Source organism: Lampetra planeri, chromosome 35 (genome assembly GCF_965212315.1).
Source record: "Lampetra planeri chromosome 35, kcLamPlan1.2.h2, whole genome shotgun sequence".
NCBI classification, from domain to species: Eukaryota; Metazoa; Chordata; class Hyperoartia; order Petromyzontiformes; family Petromyzontidae; genus Lampetra; species Lampetra planeri.
Genome location: NC_136141.1, coordinates 3,350,167 through 3,367,496, shown reverse-complemented (window position 1 = coordinate 3,367,496; position 17,330 = coordinate 3,350,167). Strand labels below are relative to the sequence as shown.

General features: G+C 49.4%; 1 protein-coding gene across 7 annotated transcripts in view; it reads right to left on the bottom strand.

The window, feature by feature from the left end:
• Window positions 1-4,988, bottom strand: part of LOC144730278 (uncharacterized) — a 70,636-nt gene extending 65,648 nt beyond the window's left edge. For all 7 annotated transcript variants that reach the window (XM_078610958.1, XM_078610956.1, XM_078610960.1 and 4 more), the window contains exon 1: window positions 4,760-4,988. In XM_078610958.1, the coding sequence (XP_078467084.1) occupies window positions 4,760-4,764 (5 nt within the window). In that variant the 5' untranslated portion in view covers window positions 4,765-4,988. The remainder of the gene's footprint in view (window positions 1-4,759) is intronic.
• Between the last annotated feature and the right edge of the window lie 12,342 nt (window positions 4,989-17,330).

Here is a 17,330-nt window from a genome sequence, read left to right as displayed (position 1 = left end):
CAGAAGAAAAAAACCTCAAGGTGCTACTCGCACACAAGCGAGATCTGTGGCTAACGGATCCGGAATTTCACAAGCAATAACATCGCGTAGCTATAACAATGCCGTATTTAGTTTGTCGAGGGGTGGGGAAGAAGGAGGAAAAGTTTGCAAGAGTAACAACAAGCCGCAAACTGTGTCAAACAGGAAAGGTGGCGGCAGCTGTTTGCACAGATGCCGAGTTCCAGTGCAGTTTACTCAAACAAGCAGGATGCGCTTTTAAGTAGTCTTCATCACGGTCCACTTCAATCCGCCGCAGCCATACACACTCGTGAATAGATGGGGTCCATACCTGTGCGATTGATTGCATGCAACTGCGTCGCTTAAATGTGGACACTCTGCAACCAGTTGTGAATAACTGCGCAACCGGTTACTTAGAGGGACTCTGCTTTCGGCGATTTGCAGTGACGCGCTTCATTTCGTGCACATGTGCGACCTAGGATCCTGAAAACGCCATTGAATTTCCTTTTTGAGCAACTACGTACTCAGATGTGGACAAAGCAGTTGCAGGGGATGATTTGAGGTGCGAGATTTCGAGAGCGATTCGGTTCTGCAACTCATGGCTCAAGTGTGGAGATGGCTCGAGTCCAAGTGTCTATGCCAGTGTTCTTCATTGCAAGGCCCGCAAGACTTCTGGTGGCATTTCGTGTGGCCCCTGACAACACACAAATTGAAAATACCGCCATCGTGCTTTAAAACCCCAACGGTTACAAATGTGTGGGTGGCCCTCGCAGTGATTTCTCATTGGCGAAAATGCCCCACCCCCCCCCCCCCATCTGAAAATCAGTGAAGAACACTGGTCTACATCCTCAAGCCAGTGCAAGACATTGCTCATTTCAACTCCCAGCCCAGAGTCGTGGTAATTTCACGTTTCTATTCTACTCCGGGTATGATGGGCTGAGTCGACCCCGGACAGAATGCATTTGCTATTGAGAGTTGACGACTTTGGCACAATGCCTCCGGGGGCCTCTGTAGACATTTAATGCATTGCCTCGCAAATACGATCAAATGTTAGTGTCGTTATGAAACGCAGGCCCCTGTGCTGGTTTAACCAATTGAGTGGTCACGTTTAGTTAAAAAAAAGAGACAACTATAATGCTAATGCCACATGAATGAATTCTTAACAAGCATCACCCTAATGTCATTACTTTTATTTATCTGTACGAAATTCACGTCAAATTAGCTCCTAATTGCAGCACGTGCGCCCACATTACGTGTGATTGAACTTAATGTATTTGCACTCATACGCACAGCAGGTCAGGGTAGCAACCCGTAATTGGGTTTTTTTTTCCAGCCCCTTTTAGAAAAAACCGTGCAGTCACCCAAAAGTGTGTGCCCCACCACACACTCAAGTCTCGTTGCCAGGGGCAATATGCAAGATTTTAATTCTGAAAACGGTGCTAGCAAACTCTGCGATCTAGAAGGGTAAGCAATTCCCCACAATGCATCGCTCCCCAACTGGGGCACCACAGTAGCAAGATGTCAACAAACTCGCCTGGTATACTGGAGGTCGTGGGTTCGATCCCAACCCTGATGCCTGTATATTTTGAGTTTACATATTCTCCCCGTGGATTTTTCTCCGGGTCCTCCGGTTTTTACCTCCAAATTTAGAATCAACGTCACGCATTTCAGAGTATTTGGCTGCTATAAACTTGCACGTGATGAGAAGCCCACTTCAAGAAACTTCATATGCAAGACTTAATCCGTGTCGAAACGTGTCGGGTGCTCTCTGTTTAAAATGTAAAATGTATTTGCCCTCCGGCTGTACTGGGCGATTTTTTAAAAATATATATCGCAACCCAAGTGATGCACTAATGCCTGCTGCTTATCTTATGCAAGCTGTCAGAGGCAACTAGCAACATTTGGATGTGATAATGGACACCGATGCCATTAGCTTGACTAGATTTGGCAGCACAATTGTTTGGCACTGCAAAGGTCTAATGCGACTACGATCCAGAGCAGAGTGGGTGCAGAGGCTTCTATGTTTCGGCACGAAGGGATTGATAGACGGTGCGGTCATCACCAGGGCAGTACTGCTCAAAAGGCAGCCAAAGGGACAGTATCACGCACGGTATATTATTAGGCAGCCGTTTTGTCAACCCACTGCTGGATGAACGCTTACCCATGGAGTTGTGGGTCACGGGGGGAGGGCGGTTATCTGACCGTACTTCGACGCACTGGTTCGCCCTCGGCTTGCCACAACAATAAGAGCCATTCAATTGAATGTATTATCGACTTTTAAGGTATTACATTATTGAAATCAGGGCCACGGTGATCAATAGAATAATATATAATGCATTGTAAGAAATCAAAGTTGTTACAATTTCACTAAAAACAAAATGTGTTGTCGTGTAATAACGCATGATATATTTTACATCGATGCTGGATTATAGTACTGTACAGTACTTAATCATGTACAATTATAACTAGCTCGGATGACTGCTCGTAAGCCAGCAGTGGACAGGTTACTCGAAGTACAGAATACCAACGAGAAAAGTACTGAACACAGTCAAGGCGTTATGTCATCGGTTTATATCAAATAATTCTATCATTCCATAATTTAAATGCAGACTGCAGCACATAGATTAATTTACATTACCAAAAATAGACCAATAACCCCATTGTCAATCCACTGCTGAATTGTTGGCGAGTCTTATGGCGTAAAGTATTAGATTATAGCATTAAATAACGTGACAAATCCCACCATTCGTCGAATTGTTAAGATGTGGTTGCATTGAGACACTGTCAATCCAAATTGCATTGCAATTACAGGAGCGTGAAAGATGGCAATGGGGAGGCATTCATCCAGCAGCTGATTGGCCACGGCTGATGATAATTGTAATCTAGTCTCCTGCCATAAGAACGTGGAGTTTCCACCAACGCAACGGAGCACCCAAAAATAAATAAAAATCCCTTCAATTCCTGCAGTGCATTTAACAGCCACCCCATTTTCTATCCACTGCTGTCCGTGCAGAGAGCATCACCTGCTCTACAATAGTTATCGCTCCATCTCCCCTACAGACGTATTTATGCACATTATCTTTAATTGCAGCGGCTAGGTAAACAAAACATTGAGTAATAATCATGCGATTAAAGTCAAAATATTACCGCACCGGCATTAAACAACCACTGAATAATGTACTGCATAAGAGTCCGATTAAAACAATTGTATAACCAAATCATTGTTATTTTTCTTCCCAAAAAGCGCATCAAATATATATCATCATAATGTTCAGCCATGGTCAATCAACTGCTGGATGAAGCCCCCCCCTCCCGCTAACACCAAACATTCTGCGATGTTAGAATCCGCCCAGAACCTGGCTCCATCTCCTCTCGATATACGTGATAATCACTGAAAACACTTTGACGTTTTAATACAACAGCGAAATACACAATTCGATTTAAAGTAGCGATGTGTCCGTCAGTCACTACTGCACCGATATTACATTACACAATGTACAGTACACACACCATAAGAATCTTATGATCGGGGGGAGGGGAAGAACAAAAAAACCACACAACCTTTGATAACCACAAAGAACAACCACTCGAATGCACACCGCATGTCAATGTTATTTAAGGTTAACCATCATCGTGGCAATCGTCGGCGAGCTACATCCACTGCTGGATGGACGGAGCTGACTCCATCATCTCCCCGAGACGATGCACGTCGTCGGCTAGCGTAGTTATTCGTGCACTTTACAAACTTTAATTACAATAGCGAGATACATAAACCAGTCATAATTACGACGCGATTTAAAGTGGGTAGCACGGCCGAACTCGGAATTAAATAACCGCTTTATAATGCACTGTATGATAATGCGATGCTTTACAACAACAAAAATAGACCTTTATAACCACACACACGTTATAATCGTCTAATTTCCCTCGACAAAACTCTAAATGTGTTTAAGTTATCATCGGTAATGATCGATCCACTGCTAGATTAAGGCCTCCTCCTCCCCCCCCACCCAACGACGCCATCTCGCGCGTTTGCGAATCGCTTAATAATCTCCTTAAGCAAACGTCGAAATTTTTTTATACAAATTAAATTTAAAAAAACCATCGCCGCTCGTCTATTGAGTTTAGCGAAATAAAACGCCGTAACATTTGCTGCAAACGCTGCCGTGCGCGTTCCTGAAACCTGAGTGGGGGAGGGCCCAAGGCCTCAGGCTTCTTGCAAAATCGGCAGCCGTGGCGTCTCAAAGCGTCGAAATCAATTCCACCAAACGACGTCGAACCGCAATTAAAACCCTCTCTCTTTAATTCCCACACTGTACAAAAACACGCAGCCATCTAAAACGCTGCGTAGCTAAAGCGACGAAAGGCAGAGCGAGAAATAAAAAACACAAAAATAATGAAATAAACTTTGCCTCGCTGCAAGAAACCCCGAGTCGGGAGGGGGGGGGGCCTTGCGACTCCCACAGAGACGGACGACGTCGCCCGCTGAAACGCACCGACGACGTTTAAACAATCAAACAAACAAATAATAATAACAACGCCTCGGTGTTTAAGAGAATAACCTTCGACAACCGACGTCAACGTTCGCTGTCACGCGTTTCTCTTTGCGGCGGCGGCGGTAGCAGCAGCGGTCGGGGTGGGTTGGGGGGGTGCTGTAAGCCGAGGCGGGCGGGCGGGCGGCCTAGCGACTTAGCGGGCAGCCGAGAGGGCAGTCGAGAGGGCAGCCGAGCGAACGAGCAGCCGAGCGGGGAGCTCCACTCACCTCATGGGGCGTTAAAGTGCAAAGAGAGGAGCGAGCGAGCAGCGAACGCAGCAAGCTCGGTGGCCACAGGGACATTGACGAGATCCGCCCCTCCTCCTTCTCCTCCCTCCCTCTCTCCTCCTCCTCCACGCTGCTGCTGCTGCTACAGCCACGACTGGCTGGAGTGGGTCGTGAGTGGCTGGACAGACTGCAGAGGTGACACGGCGAGACCGGCGCCCCTCCCTCCTCCTCCTATGCCTCCGACTCCTCCCTCCTTCTGTTACAGCCACCAACCAACTCTACTGGGGTTGAGTGGATAGCAGAGATGTGGACTCGAGTCATGTGACTTGGACTCGAGTCAGACTCGAGTCATGAATTTGATGACTTGCGACTCGACTTGGACTTGCATAACAATGACTTTGTCCCACCTATGAGATGTGGACTCGAGTCATGTGACTTGGACTCGAGTCAGACTCGAGTCATGAATTTGATGACTTGCGACTCGACTTGGACTTGCATAACAATGACTTTGTCCCACCTCTGGTGGATAGTGACTAGATTTGAAGCTTTCGTGACTGCGAGAATTCATACTCTTCAGTTTTATCGGTAAAGTCACGTAGGTAAAAAATAAATAATAAAATAATATTATAATAAAATAGAAAAATAATAAAAATACTATAATATTATTTATTATTAATAGATATAAAATAATATTATTTATTATTTTATAATAAAAAATATACAAATATTTATAATTTTATTTCCATTATTATTATTTATTTTTTACCTACTTGACTTTACCGAAAAAACCTAAAAGTATGGATAGTGACTGGCTGGAGTGACTGAATAGGTGGCAAGGCGACACCAGCCCTCCCCCTTGCCCACTGCTACAACCACGACTGGCTAAAGTGGCTAATGACTGACTTAGAGTGACTTACAGAGGTGACACGGCGAGACCAGTGCCCCGCCCTCCTCCTCCTCTGCCTCTGACTCCTCCTCCCCCCTCCTCCCTCCTCTGCTACAGCCACCAACTTACTGGGTTTGAGTTGATAGCAGAGGTGGGACAAAGTCATTGTTATGCAAGTCACAAGTAAGTCTCAAGTCTTTGCTCTCGAGTCCCGAGTCAAGTCGAGTCAAAGATGAGGCAAGTCCAAGTCGAGTCTGAAGTCATCAAAATCGTGACTCGAGTCCAAGTCGCATGACTCGAGTCCACACCTCTGAGGTGGGACAAAGTCATTGTTGTGCAAGTCACAAGTAAGTCTCAAGTCTTTGCTCTCGAGTCCCGAGTCAAGTCGAGTCAAAGACGAGGCAAGTCCAAGTCGAGTCTGAAGTCATCAAAATCGTGACTCGAGTCTGACTCGAGTCCAAGTCGCATGACTCGAGTCCACACCTCTGAGGTGGGACAAAGTCATTGTTGTGCAAGTCACAAGTAAGTCTCAAGTCTTTGCTCTCGAGTCCCGAGTCAAGTCGAGTCAAAGATGAGGCAAGTCCAAGTCGAGTCTGAAGTCATCAAAATCGTGACTCGAGTCTGACTCGAGTCCAAGTCGCATGACTCGAGTCCACACCTCTGGTTGATAGTGACTAGATTTGAAGCTTTCGTGACTGCAAGAATTCATACTCTTCGGGTTTTTCGGTAAAGTCACGTAGGTAAAAAAATAAATACAGAAAATACTAAAAAATATTAGAAAAAAATATAGAAATAAAGTAATATATTATTATTTATTTTTATTATTAATTTTTTACCTGTGTGACTTCACCGAAAAAACCTAAGAGTATGGATAGTGACTGGCTGGAGTGACTGATTAGGTGACTTGGCGAGATCAGTGCCCCTCTGCCTCCTCCTCCCTCGCTGCTACAGCCACCAACTCCTGGGTTTGAGTGGATAGTGACTGTCTGGGGTGACTGAATAGGTGATTTGGTGAGATCAGCGCCCCGACTCTACCTCTGCCTCCTCCTCCCTCGCTGCTACAGCCACCAACTCTTGGGTTTGAGTGGATAGTGACTGGCTGGAGTGACTGAATAGGTGACTTGGTGAGATCAGCGCCCCCACTCTGCCTCCTCCCTCGCTGCTACAGCCACCAACTCCTGGGTTTGAGCGCCCCTACTCTGCTAGTGTGGCTGCAGAGGCGACGTGGCGAATCCAGCCCTCCTCCTCACTACTGCTGGCTGGAGTGGATAGTGACTGCCTAGACTTGAGTGATTTATTGGTGGCATGACTACCCCTCCTGCTCCTGCCTCCTCACTGCTACAGCCACGACTGGCTAGTGGATAGTGACTGACAAGGGTTGTGACTGACTAGTGACTTACAGAGGTGACGTGGTGAGACCAACTGCTACAACCACGACTGGCTAGAGTGGCTAGTGACTGACTTTACAGAGGTGACCCAGCGTCAACAAAGTTACGCAAATCTGGTTTAACACACACACGCAAATCTGGTTAGGCACACCTCACCAAGACGCACCCCCCAACATTTGCTTTCAAAGACGTGTCCTTATAATACGGAGAGTACGGCAATTGCATTTTCTCACCACGAACCATATTCAATGTTTAACATTTTTTTTAAACTTCAGTTCCCATCTTTTGTGGGGCAGTGCCCCGTGCTGGGCAGCAAAGGGCAGTGCAACAACAAAACACATTGTGACGTTACAGCACAAAACACATTGTGACGTTACAGCACAAAACACATTCCTGTGGAGGGAGCTGGTAGGAACGTTGGGTTGCTCAGTCAATGGCCAGGGTCAACGGCGGCGTGGTGTATTCCGCAAATATGCCCGACTGAGGGCGGGCACAAGCCGGTGTGAGTAGGTTAAACATTGAGTTTTATAAGGGCACCACGGAGTGACGGGCACCACCCCTCCCACCCCTCCCACCCCCACCCAGCCCCACCCTCCCCTTCCCACCCAGTCCCTCCCCACCCATTTTTGGATGCACGACGGACGGACACAATAATTTCCTGTGGGCTGGTGGAACCAGGTGGTTCCTACCAGTACAAAAAACATTTGTTGTACTGTACTGCAATTATATTCGAACACATCTATGCCCCCCCGCCCACCCTCCACCCTGACCAGTGTGGTGAAGTATAGCCAAACATCCGCCACGACCCGCACAGCTTGGCGAGGCACTCGTCCAGCAGCCGATTGACATGTCACCGACGCAGTGACACGGCCCAGCGGTTAGGCCAAGCGAACGTGAAAACGTAGAGCCAACGTCGAACCAACGTTCAAGCCAGCAACGTTGCGAGCCCGACGTTGCAACATTTACTGGGAGCACGATGACCGCTTGCTGCTGCAGGTTCAGCGTAAAGACCCACGTGACGTGCCACCGCCAGCGTCACGCTTGAACCACGCAAATTACTCAATCGGGAATCCACCACATAAACATCGCCCCCCCCACTCCCCCCCCCACTGTAAAACTACAGCAGGCTGCTATAATAATTGCGTGAATAACAAAAATTAGCTAAGTTGTGGATTATAATTAAAAAAAATGTATACGAAGTGAGGGGGGGGTGGGTGTACGTGTGCACATCTGAAATAATTTCAAGGCTCCGGTGGAGTTTTTCTCTTTTTGGCTGGAGTCCAGTCTTCCACACGCGTGCCCATCCCAGCAGGTTCATCGCAACTACTCACCGCAGGAAAAAAGTATTGACAAGGGCACCGAATTGAGTGGGTTTACGCGTTTCTCCTGCCCAAGCTCCACCGATTCGATCGGTGCGTGAATGTTCATACGCCGATTCAAAAACTGGGTCATCAGAAAAAAATTTGTGAGGCCACTTGTAAACAAGTGGCTGAACTAATAACCAAAACTCATGGAAAGAGTGGCGATTTACTGCGCAGTTGCTCAAGACTTTAATTGTGACTTATTCAAGTGACTAGCAATATAAAGTGTGATTCGAGACCAGTGTCTAAGCTTGAATCATGACTCGTGACTAGAAGTGACATTAAGGTGGTGATGCATTCTCTATAGTGACTATTGTGACTGAATAATTACTTTGGAACATTAAAAAAAACTAGTCGTGAGAACATTTTTTTGAAATGTAATTCTCATCAGGCACCCATGGTCTGAACTCTAATTATTATTATTTTTTATCACCCACTCCATCATAATAAAACGATTGAATAATAATGAATTTAAAGTTAAAAATAATTAACCTTTTCAGGGAACTCACCAAAAGATCTGCTGCATGTTGGACTGCCTGGATAGGTGATGATGTGGAGGCGTTCCTGTTGCACTGTAGGCATGACGTGACACTGTCATGGACCAGATTCGGAATCTTTATTAAGACTGGAGGAGAAATCTGATGAGCTATGAAGCTCTTTACCACTAGATGTGCAGTAGCAGACGGATGGCGCAGCCTCCCGGATGGCTTCTTGTTTGATCTCGCGGCGCGTGGCCGTCGTGAGATTTCGTGAACGCGGAAATTTCGATTCGATTCATCGAAACGCGTCCACAATTTGCCAATTGCGTTCAGGCGAAATTTCATAAACCGAACGTTCGTAAATCCGAGGGCTACCTGTACATCTTTTTTAAAAAACCCTTTCCCATTCCAAGACGTCTGCAAGTTACAGGGTGGGTGGTGTCCCGTTCACCGCCGAATCTCGGAACGCGTGAGTGGCTCAGCGTTCATTTTATTTAGAGATGTGCAGCAGCGCCGTTGTTTTTAAAGACACCGTACTCACCGCAGAGAACTGCAGCGACACGACCGCCGTACTCTATGATAGCTGGCACCAAACTGTGCCCCGCGCCCTCTTTCCTCATGGCCTTGTGTGAACCTCGGTACCGATAAAGTTATTTTACTTAAGTTTTTCTTTCCATTCCGTTCCGATGACGTCCGTGTATTATTTTTGCTTTCAATAAATTATTATTCGAAAACTGATGACGTGCACAATGTTGATTTGAAGCTTTCGTGACTGCAGGAATCCATACTCTTTGGTTCTTTAGGTAAAGTCACGTAGTGAGAAATAAAATAAAACAAATCACGACGTTTTGACCGCTTGTGTTGTGGCCTGATGACGACCGCTTGTGTTGCGATCGAAACGTCGTGATTTGTTTTATTTTATTTCGAACTACGTGACTTTACCGAAAGAACCAAAGAGTATGATGACGTACACGTTTGTCATCATCGGAACGGGAAATTGTTAAGGCCGCAGTCAGTCGAAGTGGCAGCCCAAGAGGACGACCGCCGTGGAGACGGAGCGATGGAATCAGTTCGTGCGCAGCAACCATATCGCTCGTTGCATCGCGAGAGCCAACGGGTGAAACAGCGACGAATCGGGCTTGGGGGTGGTGGGGGATGAGGAGTGTACTCAGCAGTGGATTGAACAAGGATAATGACGATAATTGATGATGATGGCCTGTGAAGAACTATTAACATCACATGTAGACATTTCATTTGAATGACTCCTCGATAGGCGCGACGTCAAATTCCAGGAAACGTGCACAAAATGAATAAACTCTTCAAGGAAACTAGCGTCCTGGGCCAATGTAAGGCAACATTAGCCTATAAATACCACACATTACGTTTAACTGCACGGTAAATAGAATTACACCGTAATATATTACGCTGCCGCGGTTAAGCAAACTGCTACAATTACTTAGGAAGAAAAAAAACCCAACCCCCCCCACAAGACACGAGGCGTGTTAGGAAAATTAACGGCCTTCGTGGGGACATGAGACGTTGCTGCTAATTATACATCTCAAATGGGATTGCATTATGCAAAGGCTGGCCCGTCAATTACGCAAATAAACGGAAATGATGTGTTTTATGGCTGCCAGATGAGCGTGCGTGTGCGTGTGCGCCATATGGAAATTGACCGGATAGAAAGGGCGGGGGGGGCTAAACGGGCCCAGAGTGGGTCTCCCCTAAGTCGACTCGGCCTCAAATGAGTACCCCGGTGGGAAAATGTAAAACGTCGCCACTCCGGCAGACTAAAGGCCACCCACCCCCTCCGTGTGCCGTGCCGACCTTCATAGGTCTTCGCACCTGATTGGCCACACAAGTGACAGGAGGAGGATTTCTCCACAACTCTGGCTGTCGCCTGATGAGGCTGGTTGTAATTACGGGCGAAACATTGCACTCGAAATTGTAAACGTTGCGGTGATGACTCTCCAACACACCGGTGTTCTGAAGTCGTTAAAAATTGGCACATTTTGTTTACGTGACAAACCTTACTAATTGGCTGTCGGGCGGTGGCGGGTTTAACAACATATTTGTATTTACGCGATCTGACCCAAAGAAACCTCTGTTATGGCTTCATAGATGCTGCTCGCTAACAACACTTGCCCGCACCGCCTGCGCATGTGGATCTTTCGCATTTGTGTGCGGCACACAGAGTAGAGGCATTCGCGAGGTGCTCACCTCAGCTGGACATAAAAATTCGGATCGTATATCCTGGACATTTTTGGAGCAGGTTTTCTAACATCAATTCTCTGAGCGTTTGCTTTTTAGCGGGGTTTTACAGAACCACAATACAGTATATCTCTCGTGGTGTTCTTGTTCAGAGAGAGAGATGCATGCACGGCGGTGAGCGGCACTCCAACCGCGTGGTAAAGCGCCCGAAGGAAGGTGAGGGTTTGGATCTTTACGACACGCACTTCAAGTGAAATCTCGTACAACGTGGTCGGTGGTGGGTTTTCGTGGCAGCACTAGCCTGGAAGATCGGGCACACTCGTTTTCCCAGTTTCGGCTTTCTACAGCCCACACTTCATAAATCGCCATCGTCGTAGTCATGCTCAATCCATTGCTGGATGAAGGCCAACACCCCCCCCCCCCCCAGCTGTCATCACCTCTCACTGACCTGTGATGCAAACATCCGTCCAGCTCCTGTGCCGATTTTAAAACTATCAACTATTTTTAAACAAAAAAAAATATTTTACCAGGTAAGGCCCACTTTGTGCTATGTAGTTCTTTTTCAGAAGCAGACCACAAAATTATATCCCGACTAAGTGGCTTATTACGTGGAAATGTATAGCAGCCAAATACTCTAAGCGCACGTTGATTCGAAATGTGGAGGGGAAAAACCGGGGGACCCGGAGAAAAATCCACACGACCACGGAGAGACAGAGCGAGAGAGAACATGCAAACTCCAAGTGTACAGAAGTCAGGGTCGGGGATCGAACGCACGGCCTCTCGCACACGAGGTAGTTAACATCTCGCCACCGTATGTATGTGGTTGAACTTCTTTCGCACCGTACATAGTCACCTGTGCTAACCAAAGGTGCGGATTTAATCACCCCTCCAACAGATCTTGACCGTACCAACTGAGCATGCGTTGCAGTCTTTGGCTCCCGCTCCGTTGCTAGTCTTGATCCTTGGCCATGACCACCCCTCCCCCGTCCCCCTGCTTCTAGGAGCGTGTGTTGTCTCGCCCAGGCCCCACTTATCGCTGCTGACATCTTGAACCAGGCACGTTCTCAACTCCCTCCTGCCGGCAAATCGCCGATCATGACCGGAACTTGATAAATTGCTATTCTTGGAAAGACTGTTCGTTCAAAATAGGAAAATGCAATCGTACATTCGGAGCTGTTTTAAATGGCATACTTGAGTTTCTCTCACCGGCGTCAAGCGTAAATGGTATTTTGCGTGACTTTGTAGATTTTCTTGCACACAGATCTGGGTTTTTTTACTACGTTTATTATTTATTAGTAAATGCTCATAAAATATAACTGCTTTTGTTCTACGCAGCCCCTGTATCCTCCCCTCCCTTCTCATGTAACGTGCTCGCTGCCGTCGAATCAGCCGCCCCCCCTGCAACCTCTGTAAACATTTGGACCTCAAAACCCATTAACGAATATCTCAGAACGCTAACTAATGATCGAGCTTCGAACTCGCGAATGTACGTACGTTGAACTTCTTTCGCACCGTACGCGGCCAACCGTGCTAATCGCGTGCGTGGCCGACGAACGTAACCCAACGGGGGATCGCGTAATATTCGATGTCGCTGTTAATTCGGTGAAAAAACGCGCATGGCCAAAGCACCACAGCGCGCTAACCGCTGCGCCACAACTCCCCGTCAGCGCCGCCACCACCACCTCCACCACCACCGCCACCGCCGCCACCGCACCCTTCCCCCCGCGGAGCCTCATCTACGTGTCCTCCCCTGCGCTGCCCGGTCATAAATCACGCCGGCGGGGGAGCTGCCTCTCTAATGGCGGCTCTCGGGACGAGATCTGGGGGCGACCCCTGACCCCCTCCGCCCGCGTCTGGAGACCGGCACGAGGGCCGCGCATGCCCGGAATGCAGATTCACTGCCAGCGAAGGCGATAGCAGCGCCGCCGCCGCCGCCGTTACTGCGCACGAGCAGAATAAATAACGCCGCTGCTGCTGCTGCCATTGCTGCTGCTACGCACGAGCGGAATAAATAACGCCGCTGCTGCTGCTGCTGTTGCCATTGCTGCAGTTGCTGCTGCTGCCACTGCCGCTTGTGTTGTTGCTACTGCTGCTGCCGCTAAGCACGAGCGGAATACATAACGCCGCTGCTGCCGCCGCGATTGCTGCTGCTACTGCTGCTGCTTCCTCTGTTGCCTGCTGCTTTCGCGATGCCTGCTGCGACTGCTGCTTCCGCTGTTGCTGCTGCTGCAGCATTTGCTGCTCCTGCGTTCATACCGATCATCATACACCAGCGAAGGGAATGCATTTGGTGATAGCGGCAGTGACCAGAGGTGGCTATAGGAACCTCCCAATGGGGTGGTTGGGTTGTGAAATTTCAAGCACTTGCCCCAGAATCGTAAGGCTATAGGGGGGGACCTTTATTGTGTGATGCGCATTACGTATCTGTGTTCGTCGCTGCTGCTGCTGTATAGATTTCCGATGCTAATGCTCCAGTGCGTTGATGACAACACCTCAACATCGTCCCGTGTCGATAGTACCGATAGAACCGATAGAACCGATAGTACCAATAGTACCGATAGTACCGATAGAACCGCCCTTCATCACAGCAGCGAGTTCTCTTGTCATCTTTCTGCTCTGAAGAAGGGCCACTGCCCCGAAACGTCGCCTCTCAGAAATTATTTTCACGGCCGCGGCGTTAGTGACGACCGTGTCGAGTTAGCCGTTTGTTCAACGGGTCTGCCACCTTGTTGTGCTGTTTTACTATCGCTCGTTGACCCAGGGAAAGACTCACAGGGTCTCAAGGCTCATTCTCAGGAGGGTCCTGGCAAGTTTTGGCAGGAGCGATGTTGCCGTCATACCAATTAGCCTTAACGGGCTGTCGGTGAGCACCTACGAAGGCCGGCACGTCACACGAGGGGGTGGGTGACCAGCACCACGCCCGGCCGCCTTTGTCTCCCCAATGCTGATGTTTAATGCACAACGCGCCAGGTGCTCACATTTGAGGTGAGAACCAGGACCGGTTCAGATCATCGTCAGCCGGTGTTGGTGGCCGTGAGCGGGAACCGAACCTCGAGTCGCCGGGTTTTTCGCGCAGTGCGCTAACCACTACGCCACCACTCTCCGCACACACGCACGCATACATCGCTTGGCTCTGCGCACGTGCACACACACACACACCATGGTCTACAGTTCACGTCCCCACTTCCTCCTCCTCCACCTCCTCACACGAAACACCAACAGATTCTCAGCTGCTCACAATTACACCTCTCATGCATCCGTCTCCTCTTCCTCACCCTGACAACTCCTATCAACAAGGCCTCTATTTACCACGCTGTCATTTGTAACCCGGATTTTCCCCCTTGCATTGCTTGGCCCCTGCCATGGGAATGTGGAATTTCCACCGCTGGCTCGGGGTGTCCAATGATCAAAGTTTCAAGTTTAAGCTTCAAAGTTACACGCAAAAAATGCTCGCCACAAATGAACCACAACTACTTCGCTCATCTGATCAAGGAGCGTAAAGCCATCGTCACGTGAACTCCGGTCATCCTCGCAGCAGCAGCGACGAATTTTTTGCTCAGCCATCGAACAAAGACGGTGGCACCCACATCGCATGGCGCTTTCAGATGCGGCGCTTCTGCGGCCGTCTGGAACGCACCCTTCCTTACGATATTAGGAAGGCACTGGGAGCTATTCAGCTTTTACATCATCTCGACTGACAAACACCCATTTCTTTAGAACTGCTTTCTGTGTGTTGGTTTGTTGACCTTCCCCCCCTCCTCGCACCTCTGATTCGCACGGTCGGTGACGTACGGCACGAAATAAGTTCCGAAATACGTAAATACGTTGAAACCAAGTGAGCAATCCAGAGACCAGGAGAAAGTCTCATTTGCAAGGGTGAGTGGACCTGGGTCACCACAACGACAAAGGCAATTACATTAAAACTACGCAGGACGATGAAGCAGATAGAAAAATCGGAAACAAAAAAAAACCAAACGAGAAATCAGAGCAGAAACAAGAAAAAAAATCGGAAGGGAAAAAAAACATCTGAGTAAAAACGACGTCGCAGGAGAACTCTAAAAGAGTGTGGCGAGTCGCCCCGATATTGACTGTCTGCAAAACAAGTGGGCTCCTCCACATGTTCCGTCTGCATGGGGATCGAGCGTTTCTCCCCTTGCACGCGTGGGGTTATCTCCGGGCACTCCGGTTTCGTCCCAGCGTTCGTTAAGTTTGCCAAAAACACCTTCATATATAGAGGGCCGCAGAACTTGGGCAATGGTTGGCACACCGGCTGCTTGCGTGGCCGCTGCCCTTCCCGCGCTCACCCGCGGTTCTCCCCTCCCCCCACCCCGTGCCTCCGAATCGCTCTTCTCTGCGCGAGAGCGAGCGGACACCTGTGTGGCGACGGCGCGGCGTGGGCCGTCTAAGACGGTGCAGGGAGACTGCTGTAGGTTCACGCTGAGGGGGTCGAGCCAGAGATGGCTGCGTCAGCAGCAGCGGCGTGTGTCATCGGCGATGGCGGTGTCTCCTTCCTATAGATCTCCATGTGAGTCTACGTATAGAGTCTGCCATTGGTCTAATTACAGCGACGAATATCTGAACCGAACCTGGGCCTTCCCTAGGTCGACTTATCTGTGTTGTTTTGAAGATGTTTTTTTTTCTCTGAAAAGGATTAAAACGCGCTTAGCTCACAATCCCTCACCCTCCACTCCGCCCTTCACCCTACTAATCATCATCATCATCATCAGCCCTGATCTATCCACTGCTGGATGAAGGCCTCCCTCTAAAAGCCGTCGCCATCTCTCACCATCCCGTGATCTACTGCTGCTCGTCGCAGCAGGGGCGGTGGTCTTGGTGCCGAGAGACAGCTGTAGTTTTACCGAAGTTCAGGTGGTTGAGCCGTGATACACTCAGCAGTTGAGTGTATCACGTGATGACAATTATGTCTCTTTCGTATAGATCTCAATGTGAGTCTACGGGTCTCAATGTATAGAGTCTATGTGTGCGTGTGCAATTACACCAACGCCAGCGACGAATATCTGAACCAGGACCTGGGCCTCCCCTAGGTCGACTCAGCCTCGAATGAGTACACGGCACGATGTGTAAACATCGCCAACTGGGGGAGACAAAGGCGGCCGGGCCACCGTGCCCCCTCGTGTGCCGTGCCGGGCTTCACAGTTGCAACTCGCTAACAGCCCTTGCCCCAACAGTTTGCTCAGAGCTATGTACGGGGGGGGGGGGTATCTTTGCCATTGTCTCTAATTGCTAGCTCCGTCGAGCCCCCCCCCTCCCCTCTCCGTTGCCTCTATCGGCCGATCCGCTTCAAACGGCCCCTGAGAACCGCGGGTGCATCGCTCTCCTCTCCCTGCGGGGCCGCGGACGCAAGGGAGCGTTAATCGGCATTAAAGAACCCCTTTCGGGCACCGCGTTGAATATGCACATTGAAACAAAGAGAGAGAGAGAGCGCACGGGGGAGAGGAGGATGACGTGAATTGACTGCCTCTCTGCGATAATACGGTTTCCCGATGCCACGGGCGCAAGTGAAAAAAAATATATATACAGCGTGAAGGTTCATGCATGCGTGAACGGTTCCTACAAAGACAAAGATCTCCACCCCCCCCCGTATGGCCTTACCAGAATGTCGGGGCAAGTGTTGCTAGCAAGCACGCCACTTGGGGGGAGACAAAGGCGGGCAGGCATGGTGCTGGCCACAATGCTCGGCCGCCTTTATCTCCGCCAAAGTGGCGATGTGCAAAGACAAAGATGCCCCGTTATAGCCTTAACAGACTTTTCGGGCAAGTGCTGTTAGCGAGCACCTATTGAGGTTGGCACGGCACGTAACACGAACGGATAAGTTGGCCGGCACCACGCCCAGCCGCCTTTGTCTCCCGAGTGGTGATGTCTTACACGCTGCACGAGACACTAATTTAAGGCCGAGCCGACCTAGGGGAGGCCCCCCATACCGGTTCAAATATTCCCCAGTTATCGGTCGTCGGCGGGAATCGAACTCGGGGCAGCCGGGTTAGCAGCGCGGCGCGCTCATCACTGCGCTACCGCTCCCCCACTAAAGCACACACGCACGTGCACACACGCACGTGCACACACGCACGCACACATGCACGCACGCGCACACACACAGCAATACTAAACCGGGCCGGGGTGTTATTGTGCGTGACACGCAGGGCGCTCAGCGTAATCATTCGCATGACGCTTAAGCGTTGGCCGGAGGCGCCGCGTGATGCATAGACCCATCCCTCGTCGTGCATT